Genomic DNA, 25797 nt, shown 5'->3' with positions numbered 1-25797 from the left:
GCAACCCGGCTGCCAAAGCACCTTTTTCCACCCTTTCCATCAGGGGCACCTTATTTGCCTTTCATTTTCATTTCGGTACAACGACAGATGACCATGAGGGGAAGGGCAAGGATAAGATCCGACGATCCGATGAAGATCCGCTTCCGCAAGCGTGCTGCTTTTGAAATCGGCCCAAAAAACAACTAAATGAAAAAAGGAAAGGGTTTAAAGCGTGCGCACGATCGCCCCGGAACCCCTTTGAAGTGTGCTCGACAGAGGCGCGTGCGCACGCCGCGCGCGCTCTTTTTTCCAAACAGGACCACGCGTGCGGAACCCGTTCGACGCAACTTCGACCCGGAGATAGCGCTGCGGCCAGGTGATTTGGTTATGACCGAAGGAAGGAGCAGAGGTGAATGGGAGGTGAGTAAAAAAGCTACCGACAGACACCACGGAAAAGTAAACGAATCTCGAAAGAAAAGGGGAAAGTGATCCGATGAGGTGCGTGTGTTGGGCACGGGCTGCCTAAAACGCGATCCCCTGGGAGGACGTCGACGCTTCCGTATCCGAGAGTGGGGTCCCGGGACAGGACGGAGCATATGATCCCATCAGGTTCCAGGGCCAGCTGGTACAACAAGCAGAGTCTCCAGCAGTCGCCTCGGCCGGGGGATCTTGAAATCGAAAGCATCTGATCAAATGGTGAACACGACGGTTCGATAATAATAATAAAAAATCAGAAGGGTCACAGGTGAGACGTCAGAGTGGAAGGAAAAAAATCCCTACACGATCAAGCAATAAACAACAACAAATAAACACAATCCTCCCACCAAAATGTCGTGTCAAAGCAAACACAGAGGGCAGCAGATAGGGCACCCAGAAGGTTTGGCTTGCCCTGGCAGGTTTGTTTGGCTTTTTTTCATAAATCAACCAGGACGGGTAGGAGATCCTGCACGGACCCCGGAGATCGTGACTCGCCGTTGAGAACCGGTTAAGAAAGATGCGATGATAATGATCTTTCCTAGGAAACGAGTTTGCTCGCTAAGTGAAGGACCCGGTTCCAAGGATCGCCCAAGAACGCCTCCCGAAAGTTCGTCATTTATCATCCTACGATTGGTCGCAAGGAAACAAAAGATTCATCGTCATCGTTATGTGTTTGGTTTTTGTTTTTCCCTTTTTTCTCAATGTCCTTCCGGGATGGCCATCCCGATGGGAGACAATTTATGATTTTTTTCCGCGCACTGTCCATATGTTGTGCTTCTGTTCGGAGTTGTATAACCAACGAGTTCAAACATCAGGCTTCAGGAAGACTAATTTCTTCAACCAACGAAACCATTTGGACAGAAAATTCTAAGGTTTGAATGTGAAAATCAAAGACCTAGAGTTGTTACATTTACATTCCCATCCATTTTCCGACCACATTATCATTTCATGTCGATGGTGTTATGTGAAACCAATCCTCCTAAGCTCCTTTTAGGGGAGGCTCGGGCAAATAAATAAATCACCTCGCAAACCACAATCCGGTATTTTTCGCATTTTTCAATCATTGGGGCAATATTTACCTCCCGGTTTACGTGTGTGATTTAGGTTTGAAATATTCCGGACATCCACAGTAAGTAAGCCAAAGTGGCCTGTAAGGACTCGGAGGGCCGGTGGTTGTTTTTCCTCGGAAAAGTCACGTCCGAGTAGCGTCGTTCCGGTGGATTGATTTACATATTGTTGACCCTTTTTTTCCTATCTATTTTCACTAGGCTTTCATTGACGTGGGGGTAAAAAATCTGACCACCTCAAACGGCCAACGGTAGGGTTCGTGGGATCCGTTTCTCCCGGATGTGCCGAGACGGGCGGGGGGATTTTAATCTGCCGAAGAGCGAAAAATTGTTATCACTTCCGGAAAGGAATTCCCATTCACGTGGCTCACAGGCGACCGCGTGGAGAGTGAGGGTGTTTTCCCCTCTTTTTTTATTACTGCCTCCCCTAAAGGGGTTCTGTTGCGTTTTTGGGTACAATTTTACTATCCCTCCGCCATCACGCCCCGATGCCATTATCAGCTTATCGTTCCCTTAACCCTCTTCGAGGGGTTCCGCAAGCTCCGGAAAAGGTTGAGAATTCATCGTCCGAGCAGCGGAAGTGGAGATTCATTTTCAACACCGACCGCTTCCGACGCACTTTACGATGGCAAACATTAGTAAACCCTTCCTGAGAGCGTGATGGTGTCCTGCCATCGTCTCCACTGCCTTACTGACCGCATCCATCCGCCCGAGGAGAAGATGATGTTTAATTGTCAACCTCCCGGTTCCGGTCACACCCGTTCATCCGTTTATTCACGTACAACCCGTAAAGTGAAACCCAACGAAGATGGGAAGCCACCGGGAGCCACAACGCGACCGACCGGAAACCCGTCAATGAAGCGCGCGCTCGGGAGGCATAAAAAAGTACGGAACGAGCAAAAAACACGACACAACCGGAATGAAACCATCACCTCCGCGAAAGGGACGCATCGGAAATCAGAGAAGCAGCGACGATGGAAAAAAAAACGTGAAGGAAAACAACGAGACGCAACGATGAATCCTTCCTAATTTGAATCGAGTCCCATCCGAGCCCGCGTCCGTGGCACGAGCGCGGCGGTGTTTTTTTTTTAGTTTTTTGTTTTGTCTACCCCCTCGATTTCCCCGATGTAATTCGAAGGGGTTGTTAAAGCATCGCCGGATAATTAACATAAGTACGCCGTGAGACGACACGGTTTTAATATTTATACCGTCAACCGTGAAGCGGCCAGGATAGTGGCGGGTGACAAGCCGACAAACCGAGACAGACGCCTGCCGTGTCGTGTCGTTTCCTCTCCTTAGCTTCCTCCCCTCCCTTATCCTTTTCTGAGTCAACAAAGTTTCACTTCCTGTTTGATGCTTTCGCTTTCGATACGTCGACGCACCCGGAAAAGGTAAAAACTTAAATTGACCTTTGGTTGCACGATTTGTTTTGTTCCTGGTAATTTACCATTCATTAACATGTTGAATGTTTGTGGAATGAAAAAAGTTTAGAAAATTTAGTTGACAAAATTTCTTGAACATAAACGCAACTCAAAAGTACGACAAGAACAACATGGAAGATCAAATTAAATCCATCACATGTGCATCCCTTCTCATTGCCAGAACGAGCGATTCTGGTGCATTATGCGTCGTTCTGCTGGTTCTGCGTAACCACCCGGAGCGTCGAGCCGAAAAACTTACCCCTTTTCCGGAAGGGGTAAACTACCTCACGTTGAGCCCGTTGTGAGCGACACAAAACGCGGATCAAATGAAGGTTAATAAATAGGTTAGCGAGCGTACCGATTCCACAAACACCGGGAACAAAAAACCACACCGCCAACGGTGGCCAGGAACACAAGGACACTCGTTTCATTTTCACGGCTACCGGTGCACACACACACACACACCAAAACACCGCGGCCAAAGAATGCAGCCCGAAAGCGCGGGTCGATCTTTTGTTCGAAAGTGAAATTATGCTCTTTCTAGCTGCGTTTTTCTTTTTCCTCCTCGGGATGGTTTCAGTTTGGTTTTGCTTCTTTGCCCGTTGTTTCCCCCCGCGCAGACAGGCCCGTCAGCGTGCGCCACCGGCTGGAAAACCAACTGCCACCTTCCTCCCCCTGGGTATGCACCCGGTTTTGAATGCGCCCGGATAAAAACGTTGGATTTTTTCGGTTACGCCACGCCGTCCTTTACATCGGCCCGAGCGATGCATGATGTTGATGATCTCGAGCTCGATTATGGTGGCGTAACGGGTTGCTGTAAGAAGGGAGAAGGAGCGAGCCGAGCGCAGAGGAAAATATAAATTTATGCAGCCAGATGCTGCGTCATTTTTCCGAAATCCCTCCGCACATCGGGGTACATCGGGTGAGGGTTGGAGATGGAAGCGACCAGCACCGGATTTGTCAAACGGTGTAGTGGCAATGTGTCAAAAAATGTTCGCAACAGGGGACTAAATTAACCTAATGCGATATTAACGAATGCGAAAAGTTTAACATTAAATCAATAGTAAACTCTTTTTGTTTGGAAAGGAACTAATAAAAAACGATCCCATCGCCGGATTCGTGTAACAATCGCAGTCTTTAATTGTGTCCATCAGGACAATCCTTTAACAGTCTCCCCTTGACGAGTGCGTATCAATTACATTCGTTTGTCAATCAACCGGAAGCCGGATCCGCTTGGAGCATCCATCTTAGAAAAACAAATATCACTGGCGCAACAGGACGATCACCGAAAGGCACATCCCTGGCGATGTGAGATGAGGAGTAAGGAGAAAAAGGATTATCTTCCACCGGCAGGATTACGGCCCCGTCCACCCTCGAGAGGAGTCGCGCCAGGAGCTTGACGACAGCCAGAAGACGTGTCACGAACAGATGGCGACCGGGCGTCTTATCGCAGCTCTATGAACTAGAAGCTATCATCTTCCGCTGCTGGCCATGACACATGACGTCATCATCCGTCCATTCGTTCGAACTGGCTCAAGGAATGGACCAAAAGGATTCGGCGTGTGTGTGTGTGAACGTGGGCGCGTCCTCAAGGGATCGTATGGCCGTGTCCCTCCGGGGGACTACTATTGACATTTTAATTTCCCTTCCAATGGACCACCACTACCACACCATCGCTGGCAGCAGGGTGGCCTTTTCCCGGATGCTCCAAAGAGGCCAGCGCGCGAGTGAGGATTTTGCAGCATGCACATCGAAAGGATTGAGCGAAAAGGATCCGTTCCTTCGTCGATGGCTAGGACTAAGCCACCTTAGGCTGTCGCAGCGGGTCTTTAGCCGCCCTTGGACCTACGGGGTGTAGGAAACGGGCTGCAAGGCACAATGGCAACGCAGGGCTATTAGCCGAGCGCGGATAATACGCCAAGGAAATCTCATATTATTTAACCGGAATAGGATTTCACATAAAAGGCAGTCAATTTCATCGTCCCGGGGATGGGTTCACCAGGATCGGGGAGAGGAGTGTGTTACGTTAGGACAACTATTTCTAGAATCCCTTTCTTTAGTATACGGCGACCTCTTGCAGCTATCCATTGAGTGAGATAATCCTCTTCCCAGTGGGGAGTAGCTTAGATAAGGTAATTTTTTCCGATAAACTTTAATGTCGTACGAATCAACCTTCTCTAGTGCCAACCTATCAAATGTGCTTAACAACTTGTTCATTGAAAAAGAAAAATCAAAAGAAAGAAGAGGGTAAACTGGCCACAAGTCAGTGAACAATTTCCTTTGCCCCCATCAACATCCTTGCGTGCCTCAAACGTGCGTCCAGAAAAGTCGATGGAAAGTGAAAAATAATGCAAACAGTTTGGTAACTTGCCAGCGGATATGGAGTCGGATGTACCACAAAACCGCAGGGCAAAACAAACCAGAAAAAGCAAAACGACTTCGGACTGCGAGACCAAACAAAAAAAACTCCCCATAGTCTGCAAAAGAAGCTGCGAAATCGACCGAGCATGGCGAGCATATTTCTCTGCCCGCTTCCATATGCTGAAGAAGCGGAAAGACGAAACCGAGCGAAAACAGTTAAACCCTTTCGCCCGTGTCCTGCCATCATCAGAGGAGGTGGGGGGCAGGTAGGTGGGGGTCGCGTCGGGTGGCGTCCAGGAAACAATGCACCACAAGAAGCCGCTGCAAGAGACAGAATCCCTGCCGGCTTTCCCCCGTAGAGTGGAGGAAAGGGTCCAGTTACCGCACAGTCGAAGGGAGAAAAAGGAGAAAAAAAAAAAACAATGTCACTGCAAGGGAGGTCAAGCTACTACAGGCTAGACACACACCACAAGAGCTTGTTCCGAATGCAATAAAATATAACCATAAAACGAGGCGAGCAAACATTCAAACCCCATCAAACGCTACTCATCCGGGTAGGATTGACCGAAGGAGTCGCCTTTGGGGAGGATGGATTTTTATTTTTTCATTTTCCACCCAAATTGGGGGACGAAAGAAAAGCAGAATTGTGTGTGAAAAGAGTGTTATTCCATAAAAAAAACCCTTCTCTTCCAACTCAACTCGACGGTGGGTGGAAAATGATGGAAATGGAGGTTGGCATATTCAAAACAAATTCCAAACGAATCGCCTCGTTCCAGTTCATCATAAAAAAAACCCTTGCTCTTTGCCCCGCAGGAGTGTGCGTCGTTGGAGAACGATAAACGACACCCCGCACCCCAACACCACTCAGCGGTCAACTTCCGGACTCGGCTTCTGGAACGTTTTAGGCCACTGCCAATCGTTGCTTTCCGGTGCTTGGTCATCAAGTAAGTCACCTTAGTCACTCACTTCACACGCGTATCGTCAAGCATGTGACCGGTAAAAACGGCCATCCCTCCTCCGCTGGAAACCCCCTCTCACCACAAGGAATCATTTTTCTCTCGGATGCCCTTGTTTCGAATCCACTTACTTGCGAACGGGATGAAAGTGTCAGTTTGAAGCCGTAAGTCTCATAGAGCCACCCAAACCCATTTGTCATCCACCGGGTGACGGAACACCGGAACTTACTGTCCTTCCGGTGGCTTCCAGTGACAGGGCTGTCCGAGACTTTGCGTCATTATGACGCACCCTAGCCCACATCCATCGCTGCTCATTTGCATTCCCTAATGGTTTGAGCCTTTCCACGTACAAACACACACTCTTGTGAGCCATCTTTCCATAGTCCACTCAGGTATGGGACGACCTGCCAGGATTGCAGTCAATGTAAATAAAAGGAAAAGAGAACACCCAACACAAGACGAGAAAAACATACACCTCCCACACACTAAGAGGGAGAAGAAAAAAGGGCTACGACCCTGGAACAGGGAAAATAGGATTACTTCCTGTGGCCTTTGGAGGGAAATCGATGGTGCACCACCGACGCCACACGACGATAGGATATGACCGAAAAGTCACGAAAAACCGAAAACAGAAAAACACACACACACACACATTCCCCGGAAGCCGGACGTGGGACGTGAGTGTGGCGACGTGGATGCGACCTCAGAGGCCAAGTAGCTGGCCATGGGTGTCGTGTCCGGCATTAATCTACCCATAGGCACGAAACAAAGAATCCCGCATGCACAAAGGTGGACGGCCACTTGATGTGTTTCGATCGGAATGGGAGGCGAACGGAAAAGCAGGGATCCTATTGACAGCACCACGTCCTCCGAGCGGTCGAGGGTGGTCGGTGTGGCGCGCCCTTTTCCGATGTAAGTGGACACGATCCGAACGAACAGAAGAATCGTGACACTTTCAATAGCCAGCCAAGAACCGAGAACCGACGTCGAGACGTCATCGACGAGGGGATGGAAAACGGAAAAGGCTCTTCGGAGCTGTTTGTCCGGTGTGTTACGGGACACAATGAAGTTAGGCCGGCGGCAAACAATCCCCAAACCTACCACCAAGGTGTTCTCTTCCCTTCTGCCATCCCGCAGGCCACCGGAGGAAAAGAAAAGAATTCGAGACCATGTTTGCTCGAGTTTGGTAGTGTCCTTGAAAAGGCCGGAAAGCGTAACGTTTAAAGGCATTAAACGTAACGCACGGCTTTACTTTCCACGTTGATCAAACACATCCCGGCGTTCTTGGAGCGTGTTTTTATTTCTTCCATTCTGCAAAATAAAGCACGGTTTAAGGCTTTCCCTCAACGGGCTTCACAATAGGGACGCATTTAACTACTCTCTGCTCGCTGACCAGAACGCATTAACGCCACTTTACTTCGCCAAAGCTGGCAAAAAGGATTTGCATGTGGACACCCGTCTGCGTTTGTTGAACCGGAATCAGTTCTCCCTGGCCACGTATGAGTGGCATGTGCTTGACGATGTTTTCCACCCCTTTTTCTTCGCCGTCTCGCCAAAGATGATGACCATCTGCAGTCAACGATGCGATGTCGCCCGCTTCTGGGCCGGAAAGTAAATTGCATCCGGTCTGACCCTTCGGTTTGTCATACAAGCGAGGCACAGAAAAAGAATGCAAAGTGCATATGCAAAATGTGCCCATGCAGGACAGTTCGCAGCCAACGGTAAAGAAGGAATTGGCTAGCATTAATCGCCTAGACGGGAAGGTTAGTACACGAGAGCCCGTGCATCCTCCTCGCTCACGCATTCCAACTGTACCCTTCCCGGAAGCGATGAATAATTAATCAACCGTAATTGATATGACCGGACACAACCCTTGCACGCTCACAGAGTCTTGGCAGCGTGAACAAAAAAAAACACCCCTCTGAATGTTGTCCAGGTCGCTAGTGGACAGAGAACCCCCTCCGGTGGATTATGAAAATCATCCCACATGTCATCATGAGTGTCCTCGTCAATAAGCTTCCCTCGAGCATGTTGGCTCGTTTATTTCTTTTCGTGTGTCGCTCCTGCGAGGGAGCCCTTGCTGACCATCGGTCGAAACAAGGACATACAGGTGAGCCGCAAGGGCACTTGAAGCGATGCCCAATCAAGATTTTGCTTTGAAACGATGATGTTAAAGGCGTACTTACCACTGTTGACCGTGTGCGGTTCGGGACCGTCGGAGACCGTGCTGGGTGTGCGGCTCTTGCGCAGCGCCATGTCGTCCGCCCGGTCCAGCGAACCGTTCCGCCGGGGCGATTGTGCGGTCGTCTGTTGCTTCCGGCTGACGTAGTCGAGGTCCTCGGGCCGCGGATCGACCTCCATGCGCTCCTGTTTGATTTCGATCGCTCGGACGGACGGTTTCTGGTCGTGCTCGTCGTCCAGGCTGCAACCGAGCGGGCTGGCTCCTCGCGACGCGCAGTGGGTGGAAGCGTTTTCTGGTTCTGCAAAAAAAAAGGGAGCGCACCAACATATATGAACGGTCGTAGTGTTTGAAGTGAGTGCGATTTCTTAGAATATTGCAAGAGATAAAAGAAACTTTGCTCTACTTAAATAATGCACAAAACATCTAACAAAGCACAATTCTTCTGGGACGGATTAAAACAACCCACAAAACTAAAAATAACACAAAACAAATAAAAGGATTATAGGTAGAATCCAATAGGCTAAAACACGGTACGAAGCTAGATGGAAAGGTCACGATTTTCTTGTTTTTTGATGTTCAGATTTTTTCTCTCTATTTTCTTCCAAGACATCCACTAACATCGACACCTTACACTACATGATCCAATGATTTATTCATAGTTTTTCTCCCATTTCCCACAAAATCAAAACCAACGGTTGGGCAGGGCGGAGCGCCACAGGGCACAGGGAATTGGAGAAAGGATACCATCAAAAAACAAACAATGGGAAAGAGAGATTTCGGAAGGAAGAAATCGGAGAGTCAGTTACGGTTTTTCTGTTCACTAGAATAAAGAAGAAAGTAAAAACACACCAAGAAGAGCGTTAGTTAACTCGGTTAGCACAAATTGGATAAAGAACAGCGGTTCCGATCGCGTTGTGGCCAAGCGAAAGGGAATTAAGTCCTGGAACGTATGGTTCTGCTTGGGTCTTCCTGGGTGCGGTACGGAAGAGGAGTAGCTCGGACGAAATGTGCGGGGTGGACCTACACACAACCCGGGCTCGTGTTTTGTGGGAAATAAGGGCGCGCTAAAATGAGATACTTGGTTTAGATTTGTTTGCAGTTCTGTGTGTACTTATGGATGTGTTTTAGTTTTCTGATCATTTGTTTCATAACGGAGTAAATAATTTAAATCGGGGAAAATAAATTTGAACTCGGAGTAAGCTGAACGAGATTAAACAATAAATGCAGAAGAAAGCAACAAAATAACAATACTAAAGAGATAAAAATAATAACGAACATTTAACCGCCATACCGCATAAACATACCGCCAAGCAAAACAGTGGTAATTATTGAAATTTAAATAGTGAACTTGACATTAAAAATTTACCGAAATTCGGATGATTTATTTTGTGATTTTTTAAAGTAAGATTTTTTTAACCCAATCAGGCGGATAAGCTTGACAAGGACACTATGTTAACTTCTCTACGTTGCCGAATGGAGCGAGCTAAGGCCAAAGCTAACCACGGATACAAGGATACACTAGCGAAGAATACTCACCGTCGCCAAGCCGCTTCGGTGTGCTGGAGGCACCATCGCGCAACAGCTCCGCCGGGCTGGTCGGGGGCGGCGTATGGACCCGATCGAAGGTGGAGGTACTGTTCGCCTGCTTCGAGGACACGCTTCGGCTGGACACGTTCGGCATCGAGGCCCGTCGGGTCGCGAGGCCGCCGCTAGTGTTGGCCAACATCAGCCGCCGGCCATCGTCCGAGTCGCGATCGGCGCCACCGGACGAGCCTATACATCCACACACACGCGCACACACAAACACACCCCAAAAGGTCCCGGACCCGTACACCAAGTACACCGGAGGTCGCAAGAGGCACAAAGTGTCCCCGAGACAAACACCAACGTGTCGAGAGATCGACCGAGAAAAGAACGGGAAAAACAGGACTCAAATTAGCAACGGGCGAGTGTTGGGGTTTGGGAGGCGAATTGGCCTCCGCCAGGACTCCACCAGGCGCGAACTTACCTTGCGTGAAACACTGGCCATAGTTTTCCTTATTACACTGGAGCACTTTGTGCTGGATGAACCGCACGATGTCGGACAGGGCGAACGTTTTCTGACAGGACCCGCATGTAAGGATATCCTGCGTGCCGTCCGATTCTCCCGTTTCGGAATCTGCAAATGGTGGCGAATGGAAACGAAGGGGGGCGCAGCAGCAGCGAGCAGGGGTTCGGGTGATTGAGTGGGAATGTGTGTGTTGGTGTTTGATGTGAGAGAGAGGGAGAAAGGAGCAAAATAAGAAGGAAAAAACGGGGGTAAAGGATTCGGATGGATTGCAGAGATGTGAAGAGGGCGTTGGGTTCGCGGAAAAGGAAGGGGAGGAAAATAGGCGAAGAATTAAAAATTATTATCTCATCACAGCTAATTTAATGAATTTAATTAGATTTCTTTGGTTCGGTGAGCGGTCGACGGTGGCGACGGAGTTCCCGGAGTTCTAAGACGGTGGAGGGATGACTTTTTCGGGCCCCCGCATTCGCAACTGGCAAGTTTGCGCGTATGCTCCCATTGTCCGGAAGGCCAAGACGTGAAAGAGTTCTAACCCGGAGCCAGGAGCCCGCGTATCGGGATGTCCTGTATCATGTCTCCACCTCCCACAGATCGCACGATTCCATTCCGGAAGTCCATTCCGGAACGCATTCCGAACGCGCGGGGCAAAAGACGGTACGCCAGCCACTGTGTTGTTCTTTACGATTTTAATTAAAGCAACTCAAAACTCTCAACCCACGAGAATGGGTAAGCGGGGCCCGTGGAGCGAGATAGTGGACTACCAAATCTGACCAGTTAGCCCTTCCGGAAGGAAGGAACACGGACCACACAAATGGCCCCGAAGAGGCTCGGGGACGTTCGTTTTATTTTTATGAGCTACAAGAATAATAGCTACCCTCATTCCCAAGAACCACGCCGACCAGTTCCTTGTGGAAGGACGGGGGAGGAATTTCCAGCTTGGCACTTTTATAAAGTTACCGCTTGGGATGTACGAATTCCTACATTCGGGAAAGTCCCGGGAGGTCTTTTCACCCGTGCGCTCCAACTTTCACTTCCCTTGTGACGGGAAAAACAAAGGACATACCGAAGCATAACGGTTTTAGTGAGTGATAAAAGTGCCACCTTCTTTCTTTCCCCACGCCTCTGGCTTCCCACCGGCCTGTCCCCACCGAGTATCTTATTTATATCGAGTGGAGTTATAAATTGCGCTATTTTCATTTTTCCGGAATTAATCTAATAAATTTCTCGCCATCGGTCGGGAGGCCACCGGGTGGAAAAAGGGTGCCATTTTCCTTCGATACTTGACGCGCCCGTCGATGCAGGCGTAAGGTCGGTCGGACAAATCCGTTCGATTTTATATCTCTTCCCTTTTCCCAGCCGAAGGGGAAGAGAAAATGGTCACAAATTTCACCCTCCTCTCGCGGCGGCCCGAGAACCACTTGGGCGCAGTTCGGAAGAGATGTGTAATTAATGTGCACCTCCCACCACCCTCGGTCAGACCCGGCACGACCTGGAACCGATGTTCTTGCGACGGTCTGGCATCTTCGCTGGATCGAGCTTCACTGAATCGAGCAGACGACCGAAGATCGTACCGTAAAAGTGCAAGCGCATTGGGATCCGGAAAACCCCAACTTCGAGGGTGGAAATAAAATTGAAATAAAAATCACAGACCGTTCGCGCGAAGCGGAGGAACTCGGGCAGACGCATTTGGGCAGTCATTAAACGCCTCTGGCTCTTAGATTCCGTACCACCCATAAAGTGTCATCTACAACCCAATTCTACGCAAGGCAAGAGGCGAGTTCTCACACTATGGTGTTGGATCAATCCCTGCGAGAAGTGTGCTCGCTGATATTTATGCTCGCCGACCCGAAATTGACCCACTTGAGCAGAAAGGGATTCCGAAACGGTGTGGCTTCTCGGCGACAACATTAAACACACTGACTATTTCATCCTCAATGGCGACTGTGGCGCAGAAATAAAACAATTAATATGATAATTTTCACCCGAATCTGCCGAAGCGGTCTGTCGATGACTCAAGCGCTTTCCTATTTCGCTGAAGCGCGAGAAATCTCGTGCATGTTAATTGTCGCCAAAATGCGAAATGGCCAATCGATAAATTATGATCGGTCGTATCGATATGCGGCAGTCCCAATAACACTGGCCTCGTAAATGTGTTTTGCTTACGACGTGAGATTTGGTGCAGGATAATAGTTTATGCGTCCTCTGCGGCGAATCGGTTTCTCGAGAAAGCGAATCTGAAGACATATGTGAAGGACACTTTTATTTAATGGTTTAATGGGGATCATTAAAAGAAGGAGTAGTTAAGCTGACGAAGCTGAATATATTTGCAATCGTTAGTAAGACGTAAAACATAAAATACCTTTTTATTTTGCAAGAAACACCCGTAAAAATATAGATGTAATGCTAACATTCTGCAATTAATTGTAGAACTCTTTATGAAAGTGACTCAAGCAGCGGATTCTTTTGTGAAACACCGCAACCGATTGTTTTCCTTTCTCGTTCTTATCTTCAACGTCAACTTTGTGTCAAGCGAACACCGAAGGCCTCGTCCCACAGCGCCAACAACAATCGATAATTTGATAAATGAACAGCATGTCCACACGAGCGGTCATATGAATGTGCTTCCATCCCTTTCCCAAACCCACACCGGAAAAAAACGTCCTAAAACAACTGTTATCGTTCGCCTCTTGCGAAGAGATGCGGACTCGAATGCGGGGTTCGGTGGCCGGTGGCAGCTTCGATCCGACGACCGGGAACAATGGGCTCTTTCTGGTGCGCAAAAACAAAGCATTATGACAACTTGCATCACCCTCTCCGCCCCACCCTCGGCGATGTGCCGGAAATGACTAATGATCAAACGTGTTGGCCAAATGGTCGAGCTGGCCCCGCGGACATAACCACTCGTCGGCGTTTTAGTCGCCCTGGGGGGAAATCGACCGAGCCAGCGAACGAGATAAGCTAAACGGCAAACAAGAAACACAAGGACGAAAAAACACACACACGTACACAAACGATGTATGTCGTTCGAACCCAATTCGATTGATTTGCGCAACACTAATCGGGAGCAAATTGATGTGCAAACTTGTGGTGTTTGTGGCGAACGAAGGGGATGACAACAACGAGGGGCTTTCACTGAACGGGGGTGGGAGTGCGAAAATAATGCTCCAGGGCACTCCACTCCCCGCACCATGGTGTCATTAAATTAATAAAATCACACCGCACAGAGCACATTAAAACCGGTCGTGAAGCCGGACATTAAATCCTCGGCCTCTTCGCTTCGATTGGATGGATTGAATGCTGAGCCCACCATCAACTTCCGAACCATCGGGATTAACACCACCCTCCCGACCGCCCCAACAACATCCCAGGATAACACTTGTTTCCTTTCCGTCGATTCGACTGCCCTAAATCCCCCACCGAGCGATGACGGTTCCCGAACGGTCGTAAATCAGGCTTATTTAATTACCCTTATTGAGAGTGGTCAATGGACACGATGTCGCCGGGAGGACCACGGGATGTTCGCACCACGGGAAGGCAGGCGAAAACTTGCGTGAAGGGACGTAAATAATCCCACCACTTGGCACGTTCGTCTCAGCACGCCCCGAACTTTTCCCTCGCCTTTTGGTCAGTTCTAAGGACGAGTTCTAGTGAGGGATGAAGGGGGAGGAAAACAGTATTGGGAAGTGGTTGGAAAACCATATCGGCTTGACCGATATCCCGCACCGAATGTCGACATCGTAAACCCTATCGTCGAATGGAAAGGAATGAGACACCTGTGGAGAAAGAGTGAGATGGCTGGTTGCAGCAAGAGACAGATAGAGAGTGACCAGCAGAAGAGTGGCGAGTGTGCGTGTGTGTGCGCGCTCGAGCGTGTAGAGTGGAAAAATGGGCGTCCACTTCGGTGGCTCTCTCTCGCCGCTTTACGCTTCGCTGGACTTTCGGACACACACGCATGCCGAAGCAAAAGGCTTTGGGCAATGGGAATGTTTTTATTTCTTGTTCCGTTTCTTTTGACATGACGATGACCAATGGACAGGGCGGACGGCCGTTGAGTTCGAACCGAAAGGGGTGCGTGATGCGTGCCTACACTCCACGTTGGTGCATGTCCGGAAGATAGGTTGCCACATACACACACACACGCGTTGCAGAAATTGACCAATGGAGACTGCGTTGCGTTGCGAAGGGAAGAGAAAGCAAACAAACGAACGAACGACGAACGGAGGAGGAGAAAAGCCTACGAATTTCAAAGGGAGCATCGAGTCCTCCAAAGGAAATTGTTGCAACCGAGGGCATCTGCTGCAGTTTCTAAACAGATTGATTTAGACCACAGCGAAAAAGGATTAAACCGTTTTATTAATGCACAACGGGAAATTTCGTTGACAGCGACCGTAAACGTCAAAAGTGACATTTGATTTGAAATGCGTATGAAACGCATTGATTCGAGCCCTTCATTATTGCTTCTGAAACTCCATGTTTCATTGTCGAGTCCCCGGTTTTGCCGGTTCCAATGTTCCACAGCACAACAACGGAAGTGACAACCGAAGATTAGAGGTTTTACGTTTCAATTCGATTTAATGTCCTTCCGTTGCGAAGCCAAACCGTCCCCTCGGATCGAATCACGGTCAGCCGCCTGTCTTTCCGTGTTCCGATTTGTCGAGCGGACGAGCGGCCGAAATGGAGTCGAAGGTCGGGCAAATCGGTCAATCATTGTCAACCACCATCATCACCGTCATCAACATCATCATCATCTGCAGCGATCAGTTTTGTTTCCACACCAATCCGCCCCCGCAAACCGTCCCGTCCTCTCCACGGTTATCGGACCCTTATTCGACCGTTTGGTCCTACGGGTCCTTCTTCTCTCCGCGTTTCTCTTCATGCTCGCGGGTTCCCCTCACTTGAGAAGTGCAACTGCAGCCGTGTATGCATGCGACAGCCGAGGTGCAGCTGCAGCCATGGAATGGAAATTCGTCCAGTTCGTCCCGGAGCGCTGGAGGCCGCCGACTCGAGGGTACTTTTTGGGCGGCTACTTGGCGTTTGATCCGCGAACGAGACTTCACGGCTCTTGAGGTACACGTAGAGTGCATGCACGCACTCGACAATGGAGCTATGCCAAGCCAAGGCCGGTGGTTCTTAGAGCGCTGGTGTTAGCGTCTTGGAGCCATAAAGCGGAAAGGTTTAATCAATACGAATCAGGCTGGCGAATATTGATTGTAGAAACGATGCAAATCGAAAGCGGGGCAGGAAAATACGGCGGCATTCCTGTTTGAAGCTTGTTTTAATTCGAAACTCTATGGAAGTTACGATAAGGTTATTGAGAAAACGACATATTTCAAGAAGCATAAACCCATATGAGAACTTTTAGAAGGCCATCCACCAAAATCTTCACATATTGTATGTTCCATGAAATTTGTTCCCCACTTTTGAAACACGCACCAAACAACTACAAACGCAAAACATCATTCTCTTTGGTCCATCTTCCCCGATTTGCTACCATCTTGGGACAAAAAAACGCACACGGTTTAATAAAGTTTTCACCCTTTTCCACAAGGGGTCAACGAGCAACAAACTAGTTGTCCTTCAAGCTCAAGATCTTGTCGTGCTTCGTTGACACAGCATCCGAATTGTCCCATTTGCGTAAACTATAATGCGCATAAGAATCCTTTGAACAGACGGACCACAACAAAAACAGGAAAAAGAAAACAAATAAAAGGTCTAAATCTTCAGCGGACTTGAAATGGAAAATAACAGAATGTAAGTAAATATATTTTTCCGCGCTCCATCCTGCTCGTGAAGCAATCATCACTACGGACTTTAATTAGAATCTCTTGAAATCCTATTCTACGAGATGGATGATGATGTATGATGAGTTAATTTATTTCGCTCCCTACATAGAAGTCAACCTTATCAGATGTTTGTGCTCTCAAAAGATGGCAAGACGATACGTGAAGCCATGTCCACGCAGCGGGAGCCAATAAAATTCCGATCGAACATATTCGCAACGAAGCAAAGCTCTTGGCAACATTTGGCAAACATATTCTCCACCAAAGCAGGAATCTTTCTTGGCCCCAAAAAATCTAACCAAACAGCCATAAGGAACCCGCGCTACCAGTTCGGAGTACCAGCAATCCCAGATGGTTGTTTTTCTTGCGAAGTAAAGCAATTTTTCCGCTAAATTAGCTGATAGGAATCGCAATCCGCGGAATTGCACCTTCAGCAAATCCCCGAAACGGCAAGACGTCCGACTGGACGCATTTATTCGGCAGGTCGCCAGGCAATCTCGACCTCGGAGAACCAATCGACGTTAATAACGTGTCGTTTCGGCGTGGGTTGTTTTTCCCCAGCGGGGTCGCCATAGTTTGATCACTATTTGATTGACTTTCGATGCATAAATTATTATCCGCTCATTGATACTGTCGCGGAACGGTCGTGTAGAAAAACGGCGCTATCGATGTTGGATGGGTGATTCGAGCGTCGAACCATACACCCTCGTCGATATCGACAAGCCTAGAGAGGAAAAGAGTGATGTTGTGGTCGATGGAAGAATATTTTTATTTATTTATTCATACCGATTTTGATTGAAACCGATGCTCACCCTGGAAGGGTCGGGGTTGCGTGTGCTCAGCGGACCGTCGAAATTTGCGCCGGAAACGGAAACCACCGTTCAACGAGGACAAACGAGGAGAGGACGCGAGAGGAAACAAACAACCGAGAGGAAAGGAAGTCCTGCACGAGGACAAGGCGACAAGGGCGAACCCAATGAATCGACGCGAGACGGACAAATTCGATTAGGAAGTTGTAAATGATATTTGGGCCAGTAGCAGCATCCCACCACCACCACCATCACCACCACCACCACCCTTGGCGAGCAACACCACAATAGGTCGGTGAAACAAAACCCGAGAAAAACAAGGACGCGAGCACCGCAAGATGCCGCTGGCGATTTCCGATGATTATAGGCTGTTTTGGGTACGAAAAAAAAATTTGGGACAAAGCGTACGGAACTGTCCCCGGAAAATATGTCCAATTTGGGTGTGCGTTTTTTTTGTTTTGTTTAGCCATGTTCCACTTCCAATTCGTTCCTTCCTTCCTCCGCTCAGGAGGCACAAATGTCGAATTATTGATTTGATGTCACGAGAGGCGGTCAACCAGCCAGGATGCTCGAGGCGTTTGGTAGGAAACATGGTGCACCGAGGGATTGTGCGGAACGGGAAAACAATCGCCCCGCGGCAACCCGGGTGGAAAAAGCCAGTTCCGCACGTGGAAAATGCTCGAAGGAGGTTGATTGTTTGATTCGCGAACCTCGCAGCCACGATAAGTGAATTAACGTTCAACGCAGAAAAAGCAGAACAAAAACAGGAACCAAGCAAAGATCTTCTTCGAATATTGTGACTGAGTGGGATGGTTGAAGAACGCAGCTTCGTTACGACGCAATCGGATCGGCCGTTGACGAGAAATGAGCAGACGTAAACTGTTCCCCGTTAGTCTAAACAAAAATCCCACGACTCGAGGCAACTCGATGAGTAAGCTCCTAGTGTGGGGAACAGAAAAAAGGGAAAAAAACAACTGGCTAATTAAATAAAACAACCCGTTCCAGCAACATCCCGATAGCCACCTCGTTCCGGTGTCAATAGAGACCAGTACCAGGGAAGCACGAAAACCCCAAGCTCGTCAGTGGTCGTAAATTTGAATAATCATAGTGCAAATATTGGCCGCTCCACATGTACTTAAGACAACCGCTGCATACAATGGACCGAACGGAGCGGGCGGTATGATGCCCCAAAAAGGGTGGATGAAACATTTACAGAACCGAAACATGAGAAAAGAGGAAGAAGAAAAGGTTAACCTCAAACGAACGCGACCATTCAAGATAGAGAAAGCAAGGGGGTCCAACAAAACCCATCGATGATAGTGGAGTTTGGGGCAAGCATGGGGCCGCAGGAGTATCGAAGAGGGGGGTTGAAGAAAATGATGTCGTACATATTTGCATTTACGTGTGGGTGTACGGGTACGCCACTAGCCCTTCCACCTCGGAGTACCATTCCCGACCCTTTCAACGACCTGCAACAACGATGAAAAAAAACCCCACAACGGTGTGACGGTTGAAGCGACCGTTGAAGGGAAGGTGCAGGGCCCGCACCAGCGCCAGAAACGAAGGCAACACCCTGACAACCTTCTGGTCATTGGAGCAATAATCGGTTGAGGCCACACACAGGCCTGCAGGACCCATATATCGCGTTATCAGTGCGTGGCATCCGCGACACATCCGCCTGAACACGCTGAGGCGGGGCCGGGCCTTGGGGGAGAGGTGAGAGGGTGGTCATAGTCGGTCACCTTTTTTTAACCGAACGCCCTCGCACGATCGCGGCACCGCGAGGAATACTCTTATCGCAAAAGTTAAACATTTGCACCGGCGCAGACGGATGGAAAAGAAAAGTTGCGGAGGGTAGGGCGGGGTGGGAGGAAGGGCGCCGGGACTGGACTAGACCACGCCGACACCTTCGTGGCCACCCGCCTGGAACACACACACACACTGGTTAGGGGTAGTTCGAGAATATAATTTCCTTTCTTTATTTAGGTTTTCTTTTTTCTCTCCATTGAAAGTTTGGTCAGGTCCGTTGTGCGCGGTTCTCGTCCACCGGCGGACGCTCTTATCAGTGCGGCGTTGTTTGCGGTGTGCGGAGGTGGACCAAACCACCTCCATCCACCGCACGCTCACTCCCTGCCACCCTGGGCAATTTCCCAAGCCAAGCGCGAGACTTCCGGGGCAAAACGGTGAAGAACAAGAACGAAACGCAGCTACGGCACATCAACCGGGGCACCCTCCCGGGCTCAAGGTGGTTTTGTTGTGGCCTAAAAAAGCCTGAAACAAGCCGGCACATTGTTGCTCATCATCTGTTTGCACACCACACACCCCCACCAGGCGTTCCCGGTTTTCGGACCGAATCGCTCCGTGTCGTGTTTCAGCATCGAAAGGAAAATGAAAACCGGATCGCTAATACACGGTGGAGTGTGTGTATTTTTTTTAATGTTGTTTTTTCCAGTTTATAACTTCATTTCCATCGGTCGGCAACGGAACCTGCTGGTCTAACTGGAACCATACCGGTGAAGTGGGGAGCGTGTGTGTGTGTGAGAGTGTGTAGGTGTATATTTACAGTTCGTTGGCTCGAACCAAACCCCAATAAGAAAGATAAGAATTTAAAACGGCAGAAAAATAGAGACTTCAGAGGAAGTAGCGTGTGGGTGACACACGCTGCCCAATTGATGGACAAAATGCCAAAAGCCACGGCTTGGAACACTCACCCACGCACGCGAAACAGTCGTAGTCGTTTGTATTAATTCAAACCACCAACGTTGACAACCGTTAAAGTATTTTGTGGGGTGGGCATGGGGCGGTGGCGTTATCGAAAGGGGGCGGGAGAGCAAACAAAGTGACAGGGAAGGCACAAGGCTCGTGCATGCAGCTGCAATTTTCCTCCCCCCCCCCCCCCCACACCTTCCTGGGTGGATCTCGCTTTTCGCGGATCGATAACCCGATAACCGGGGTCCACGAGCGATATGGTGGTGGAGGGCTTATCTGCGTGGGAGTACACTCGTCAACGGTTTTTCTCCCCCTCCCTTACTCTCTCTTTCAGCTGAAAATGATTCGAAACGGAGCTGGGTGTGTGCGTGTGTTTAAAGTAATGTCTTTCAATTTTCAAATCCAGAAAATTCAGTTGACTTCCTCTTTGAGATACAGTTTGCATAAAATGGTTTCCAAACCCTTTCGACCGTTGCAAACATTAAACAAACTCCATTCACATCAAGTTCAACGAACTATGTTCAGCGGTTGGCAACGAACTCTGGTACAATCCCGGTTTCCCGGCATTGATGGGCGTGTGCGGGCACCTGGCGGGCGCAGGGCACAATCTTCCCAAAAGAGGTGCTTTACTCGGGGGTTGCAAATTAGAGGTTTCTCAGGACGTGCTCGAAATATGACCCCGAACGCCCAGGTTCCGTATGCCCCGAGGACCCTACGTTCCGGCACGGCCCAAATAAAGCTGTTAAAGCCTCTTGCCCTGTTCACGTCCTATCGAGGACGAATTAAAGTCACCGAGGAAGTCGGCATCGTCGTCGTCGTCGTCGTCGTCGTCACCGAAGAAAGAAATCCGCTCAGGGAAAATAAAAACAAAAACACATTTTTCTTTTACGAAACTCACGATCACGGTTGTGCGAGTAGAAGCCGGCATCTTCGCTGGTGGACAGCATCTTGTGGCGGGTGTTTTTTGTGTGTTCCCGAAGAAATGTTTGCGTGCTCCCCGTTTTGGACCACGACCCTAACTATCACTGCACTCAAATGTCACGGTGAAAACGATGCCACAAAACATTCACTTCCGTTTATCCTTTTCGTAAAAGGATTGATAATCTTTCGTATAACTTATTGGTTAGGTTCACTGTTGATAGCGGTAAATCATAATTTTAGTTGAAACCGCTTTCTTCGCACAACATATTAACGCACACGTGCTTTTCCAAAACCTTCCATCGAGCGGAGGATGAAAGGACAAATCACAAAACCGCGAACTAAGGCAAACACAAGCCAAAAAAGAAACGACCAAGGAAAACCGGTGTAATTAGCATCAGACACAAAAGATTCGTTTTGTTTTCTTCAGGCATGGAAAAGAAACCAATAACCAACGCACGACGTAAACAAAAATCTCAACGCACACGGGCATTTCACTGTCACCGGGAAAAACTTTTGGCGCGTGTCATTATGCCTGCTTCGTTTCCTTTTGCAGTTGTTTCGGTATTCGGGGAGCTGCTGTTTTAGGTTTGTTTCATTGGCATTTGCTTGGACATCACTTGCCGACACACACGCGCGCCCTGCAAACAACCGATTGGCGGGGGACTGGCGAATCGCGAATGTTTTCGGTCCACGCCGGACAAGGAACTACATACACTGCACTGGCGGAATCGCTCCCGCTGGGTTTTCCGTTTCCGTGTCCGTTCGCGCTGACGACGTTCCGGTGTGTGGTCGAGTTTTCTCGCCGACGTCGCGTTTGTCCTGCCCGTTGGAGTCTAGGCGGCACTCTAGCCACACCAATACCACCGCTGCACCTCTTCAGCGAGAGCGTGTGAGAGGGAGAGAGGGAGCGAGTGAGTGAAAGAGAGGGCGCGTGGTTCACGGGGCGAAAGGACAACGTCTTGGACGTTGGCTCTGCTGTTGCTGGTGCTGGTGCTGATGTTGTTTCGTCGATCAGCAGAATTGCACTGACGGTCGTTACGAGCACGAGCACACGGGGAGAGAGACTCTGTCCACCGCCACACCGCGTGCGCGCACACCCCGCACGCACTCACGTCCCTCACGTAAAACCCAACCAAAGGGACACACATCGGCTCAGGGGTCACGTACGGCGTCGAGCGTAAAAACGGGACGGTACGGGAGAGAAAGAGACACACCGCTTGTGCGACAGTGTGTGCACTGCCACCACTCCCGGTCGTCCTTCACCCTGGTCGGGGCAGAAAACACACAGGCTCTTCAAATAAAAAAAGGACCAACGGGCAGACGAACGAACGGACACCCTCTAGGATGGTGTTGGTGAGTGTACTCCGAACCCTCGGGGAGGGTTTTTTTTTCATTCGGAGTTCGTGTTCGGATACGGGAGAGAATTGTGAGACGAAATGATGGAAAAAAATCTCACCCCACCCCACAAACACACACACAGAGCGACACGGAATCGCTCACCCGGTCGAGGAGGTTTTCCTACCCTCTCAGACGACGGAAATCTGAGTAGGACGGCAAGAAACATAAAGGATATATCCTTTGCGTGACCCACGGTGGACGGTATGTCCGCACGAAGGACTCTCACCGTCCGAAGAATGAAAAGCTGAGTGAGGGAGAAGCACAAGAAAGGGGAGAAAAACGGCGTGAGGGTAGAATGCTCTCGCGCTATGTGAAAAATATTACTTTCTCTTCGCTTTTCACTCTCAGCATCTTCGGCTAAAGGAATAGACGGAGGAGAAGCGATGAAAAGAGACACCACGCAGGAGGAGGCGAAACAAAAAACCCATACGAAAGTCACTCATCGGGAAAGGATATATGTTCGTCCTTAATTTGTTTTGTGGGGAGAGGTTTTTTTTGTTTTTTGTAGGCTCCCTAGTTACTGACCATTGTGGTAAGGACGGTCGAACGGCCCAAACTACGGAGAAGCCTATATATAAAAAACACAAACACACACACACACACACACACTAGCACACACTGCGGTGTACGATTTTCCACGAAAGCGAAGAAAGGGGTACAGGGTGTTCCAGACGAAATTGTCGATAAGTGAGGCCACTTCGTGCATGTGTGCGGGACATTCGGTAACACATACGCACATGCCTTGTACCTTATCGCCATCCCGATATGGATCGCGCGTGATAGAGAGTTTTCCACCCACCCCACCCGACCCTTGGCGGGAGAGCACCAGCGGCACACGATTGGCCATCGGGAAAAGCCATCGTGTCCGAGCCGGCGGAACGGAAAGCAGGATAATGTGTGAGCGAAATGGAGCAAAACTGACAAGCATCTTGTTATGTGGTACGAGCGGGCGATAGGAATCGCCGAACGGTGGTGAAAAATTTTCCGACCTGCTGTGTGATAGTTTTCCCCGCAAGGACACACGCACGATTAACTTCTTTGTCTTACTTTTGCCAGCATTGATTGCGGCGGAGGATGGTATAAGCTCAAGGCGAAGTTGAATTTTGCTGCCGCAAAAAGGTGAAAACGGTTTCGAGGTAAACTTTTATCCTTTAATCCGAATAATGCGAGTAGAATAAGTTACTAATTTATTATGAATAGAATATTTTTCCCTTAAATTTAACGTAAAAAAACCAATTTGATAAATAATTTTGAAAATGTATCAATAAAAGCTAGAACATCACTATTATAAAATGCAAAAAAAAGTCTTTCATTTGTATAACCAATTTAACTACTCCGAATGAATTTCCTTGAGTGAAAACCAAGGAGATGTGATATGTATTTTTCAACCAATCTATTAGCTCACTTAAGGTATCGTCTAGTGACAAAACCAATGGAATCGTCCTCAATTATATGTTTCATGATCTTCCACATTTATTTTTCGTTTTTATCATTTTTGATTTCACCCTTCCCCTCCAACCCTTCCTAAAAGTCTTCGGTGCTTTACTCTTATTAGAACTATTTCATTTTGCAATTCGAGACTGGGTTACTGGTTTGGGAGTAAAAAACGCTCAATTGTAAAGAAATTCATTTCCGTCGATATCGACGTCCCGGTGACGAATCGAAACACGGCCGCGCAAGAAAATGATCCTTTCGCCACGATCGACAACGCCGCCTCCGTTTGCTACCGTGAGTTTTTTTTTTATGTTTGTTCCTTCAAAGGACGGTCGCTTCCTCCACCGTCACGCAGCTGGCAACCGATTAACGGAGGAAAGCGGGGCAGCGTAAAGAAAATAATCATCTTACATCAACGGTCCCTCCCACAGCTTCGCCGCATCCTTTTCCAAGTGCCCAAGCGGGACCGTCCCACTATCCTTTCGAGTAGCATCACTTTGGCGATCGCGCAAGCCAAACGCAATACGGGCGGAGGTTGCAGAAGCGCAGCGGACCGCATTTTACTTCGATTTGGAATTGGCTTATATCCGGTCGACGGTATTATATTAGATCCTGCCCGTTCGCCTCGCCCTCGCTCGGTGGATACAATTCAATCGACCGTGGAAATCGTCATCCGGTGCATCCGGTGGAGGAAGCGTGAAGGAGCAGGATTGTTAGGGTGTGAGTGTGCATGCTCCTTGGTATGAATCCTTGCGACCGGTAGAGAAAATTTCCGTTATTCACCAGCCATCCAGGGAGATTGAAAATTAATCAACAATTCAAAAACACGAGCCTTGCTTCTCTCATCGCTGCTCGAGCTGCACTTGAAAAGCCTCAAGATCTCCACATCCTTGGCAGTTCGGATCTTTTCCGGAGCGCTTTTTCCAAAGCAAACCACCAAAACACATTCTTATCGCGTGTTAGTTTGCTTGGTAAGATGGTCTTTTTTTGTAAAAGACATCCAAGACATTTTTTCTTCTTACAATACTTGCGCCAAGTAGAAAGGATCATCGTGGTATAACATGAAAAAACTACCGGCACACAATATAACGGGTATCGGGTACACGCACAAAAGATCTTGCCAGAATAAGAGCGTCAAATAAAAAAAATCGGCCACCAAACTAAACAGGCTTTTGGAACAACAAAAAAAAAACCAGGATCAAATTCACCACATCCGTCGTCCTTTGGACCGATCGACTTCCGCCGTCCATCAACAAACCATCCGCTGGCCCACTTCGCGCCTGGCCGGAAGTTGCACCGGGACACGGGGCAAGAGAGAGAGAGAGAGAGGGAGATAAAAAAACGACTGAGCGAAAAGCGGGTAAAAAGAGAGACGGAACGCATCGTGAATGAATGCTTAATTATATCTTTGATTTATATTAATAACAAAGCCATCGCCATCGGAAAGCGACCTGAGCGCCGGGGAGCTTGGGCGAAAACAACAACGGAAAATTGAGAAACACACAGCACGCATGCAAAGGGAAAAAACTAACGTTAGAAAAAACATTCCCGGTGTGGCTGGTGGTGTGGCGAAGGGCAAGGAAAAAAAGAATCCTTCAACCCACCGTTTGGAATACCGTTACACTCTTTGGCGGGACACGGGATCGGGAGTGAGAAAAAAAGCAACCAAATAGGATGAATTTTTTTAAATTTCCGTCCATGCCTTGTTCCGCTGAGGGTATGATTTTTTTCCATTCTCCTGCCTTTCTAGATTTCCATTAGCCCCGCCGTTCGACAGGAACATTAGAATATTGCGTGCGTGTTTGAATGCGTGATTTATTTGTTGTCCTCCTTTCCCGGTAAAACACACCAAGGATGTGTGAGCGAGATGGATGAAGGAATCTCCTGTTTTTTTTTCCTAGGGAACACTTTTTTCCAGCATCTTCCCCCGGTGGCGGACCAACTATCCGCCTCGAGCCGAAGGACCCCGCGTAAGATGATCGTACATCAAATCGCGTTTCCACTGGATTCCGCTGGGAGAAGTGCAGCAGGGAAAAAAATCTCCCCGTATGATCTGGCAAACAAACGCGCCGTGGACCGGGGGTAGTGGAAATGAAAGAAATTGGAAAGAAAAAACTGCGTCGAGCGACCCACAGCTAGCAACGAGTGTGCGTCTTTAGGACCCCGTGAGGGTACGGTAAGCGTTAAAAAACAATTTATGCGGCTCTTTCTCTTTCGTGTGTTCTAAGATTCACGGCGTTACCGGTCCGAGGT

General features: G+C 48.8%; 1 protein-coding gene across 1 annotated transcript in view; it reads right to left on the bottom strand.

Annotated features, from left to right (window-relative positions):
- Window positions 1-20741, bottom strand: part of LOC131287336 (B-cell lymphoma/leukemia 11A) — a 28268-nt gene extending 7527 nt beyond the window's left edge. The window contains exons 1-4 of the mRNA XM_058316377.1: window positions 20690-20741; window positions 10452-10601; window positions 9980-10216; window positions 8448-8741 (exon numbers count right to left, since the gene is read on the bottom strand). Of these exons, the coding sequence (XP_058172360.1) occupies window positions 8448-8741; window positions 9980-10216; window positions 10452-10601; window positions 20690-20738 (730 nt within the window). The 5' untranslated portion in view covers window positions 20739-20741. The remainder of the gene's footprint in view (window positions 1-8447; window positions 8742-9979; window positions 10217-10451; window positions 10602-20689) is intronic.
- Between the last annotated feature and the right edge of the window lie 5056 nt (window positions 20742-25797).

This window comes from Anopheles ziemanni, chromosome 3 (genome assembly GCF_943734765.1).
Source record: "Anopheles ziemanni chromosome 3, idAnoZiCoDA_A2_x.2, whole genome shotgun sequence".
Classification (NCBI taxonomy): Eukaryota; Metazoa; Arthropoda; class Insecta; order Diptera; family Culicidae; genus Anopheles; species Anopheles ziemanni.
Note: the sequence above shows the minus strand (reverse complement) of the source record. Positions and strands in the feature narration are given on the sequence as shown.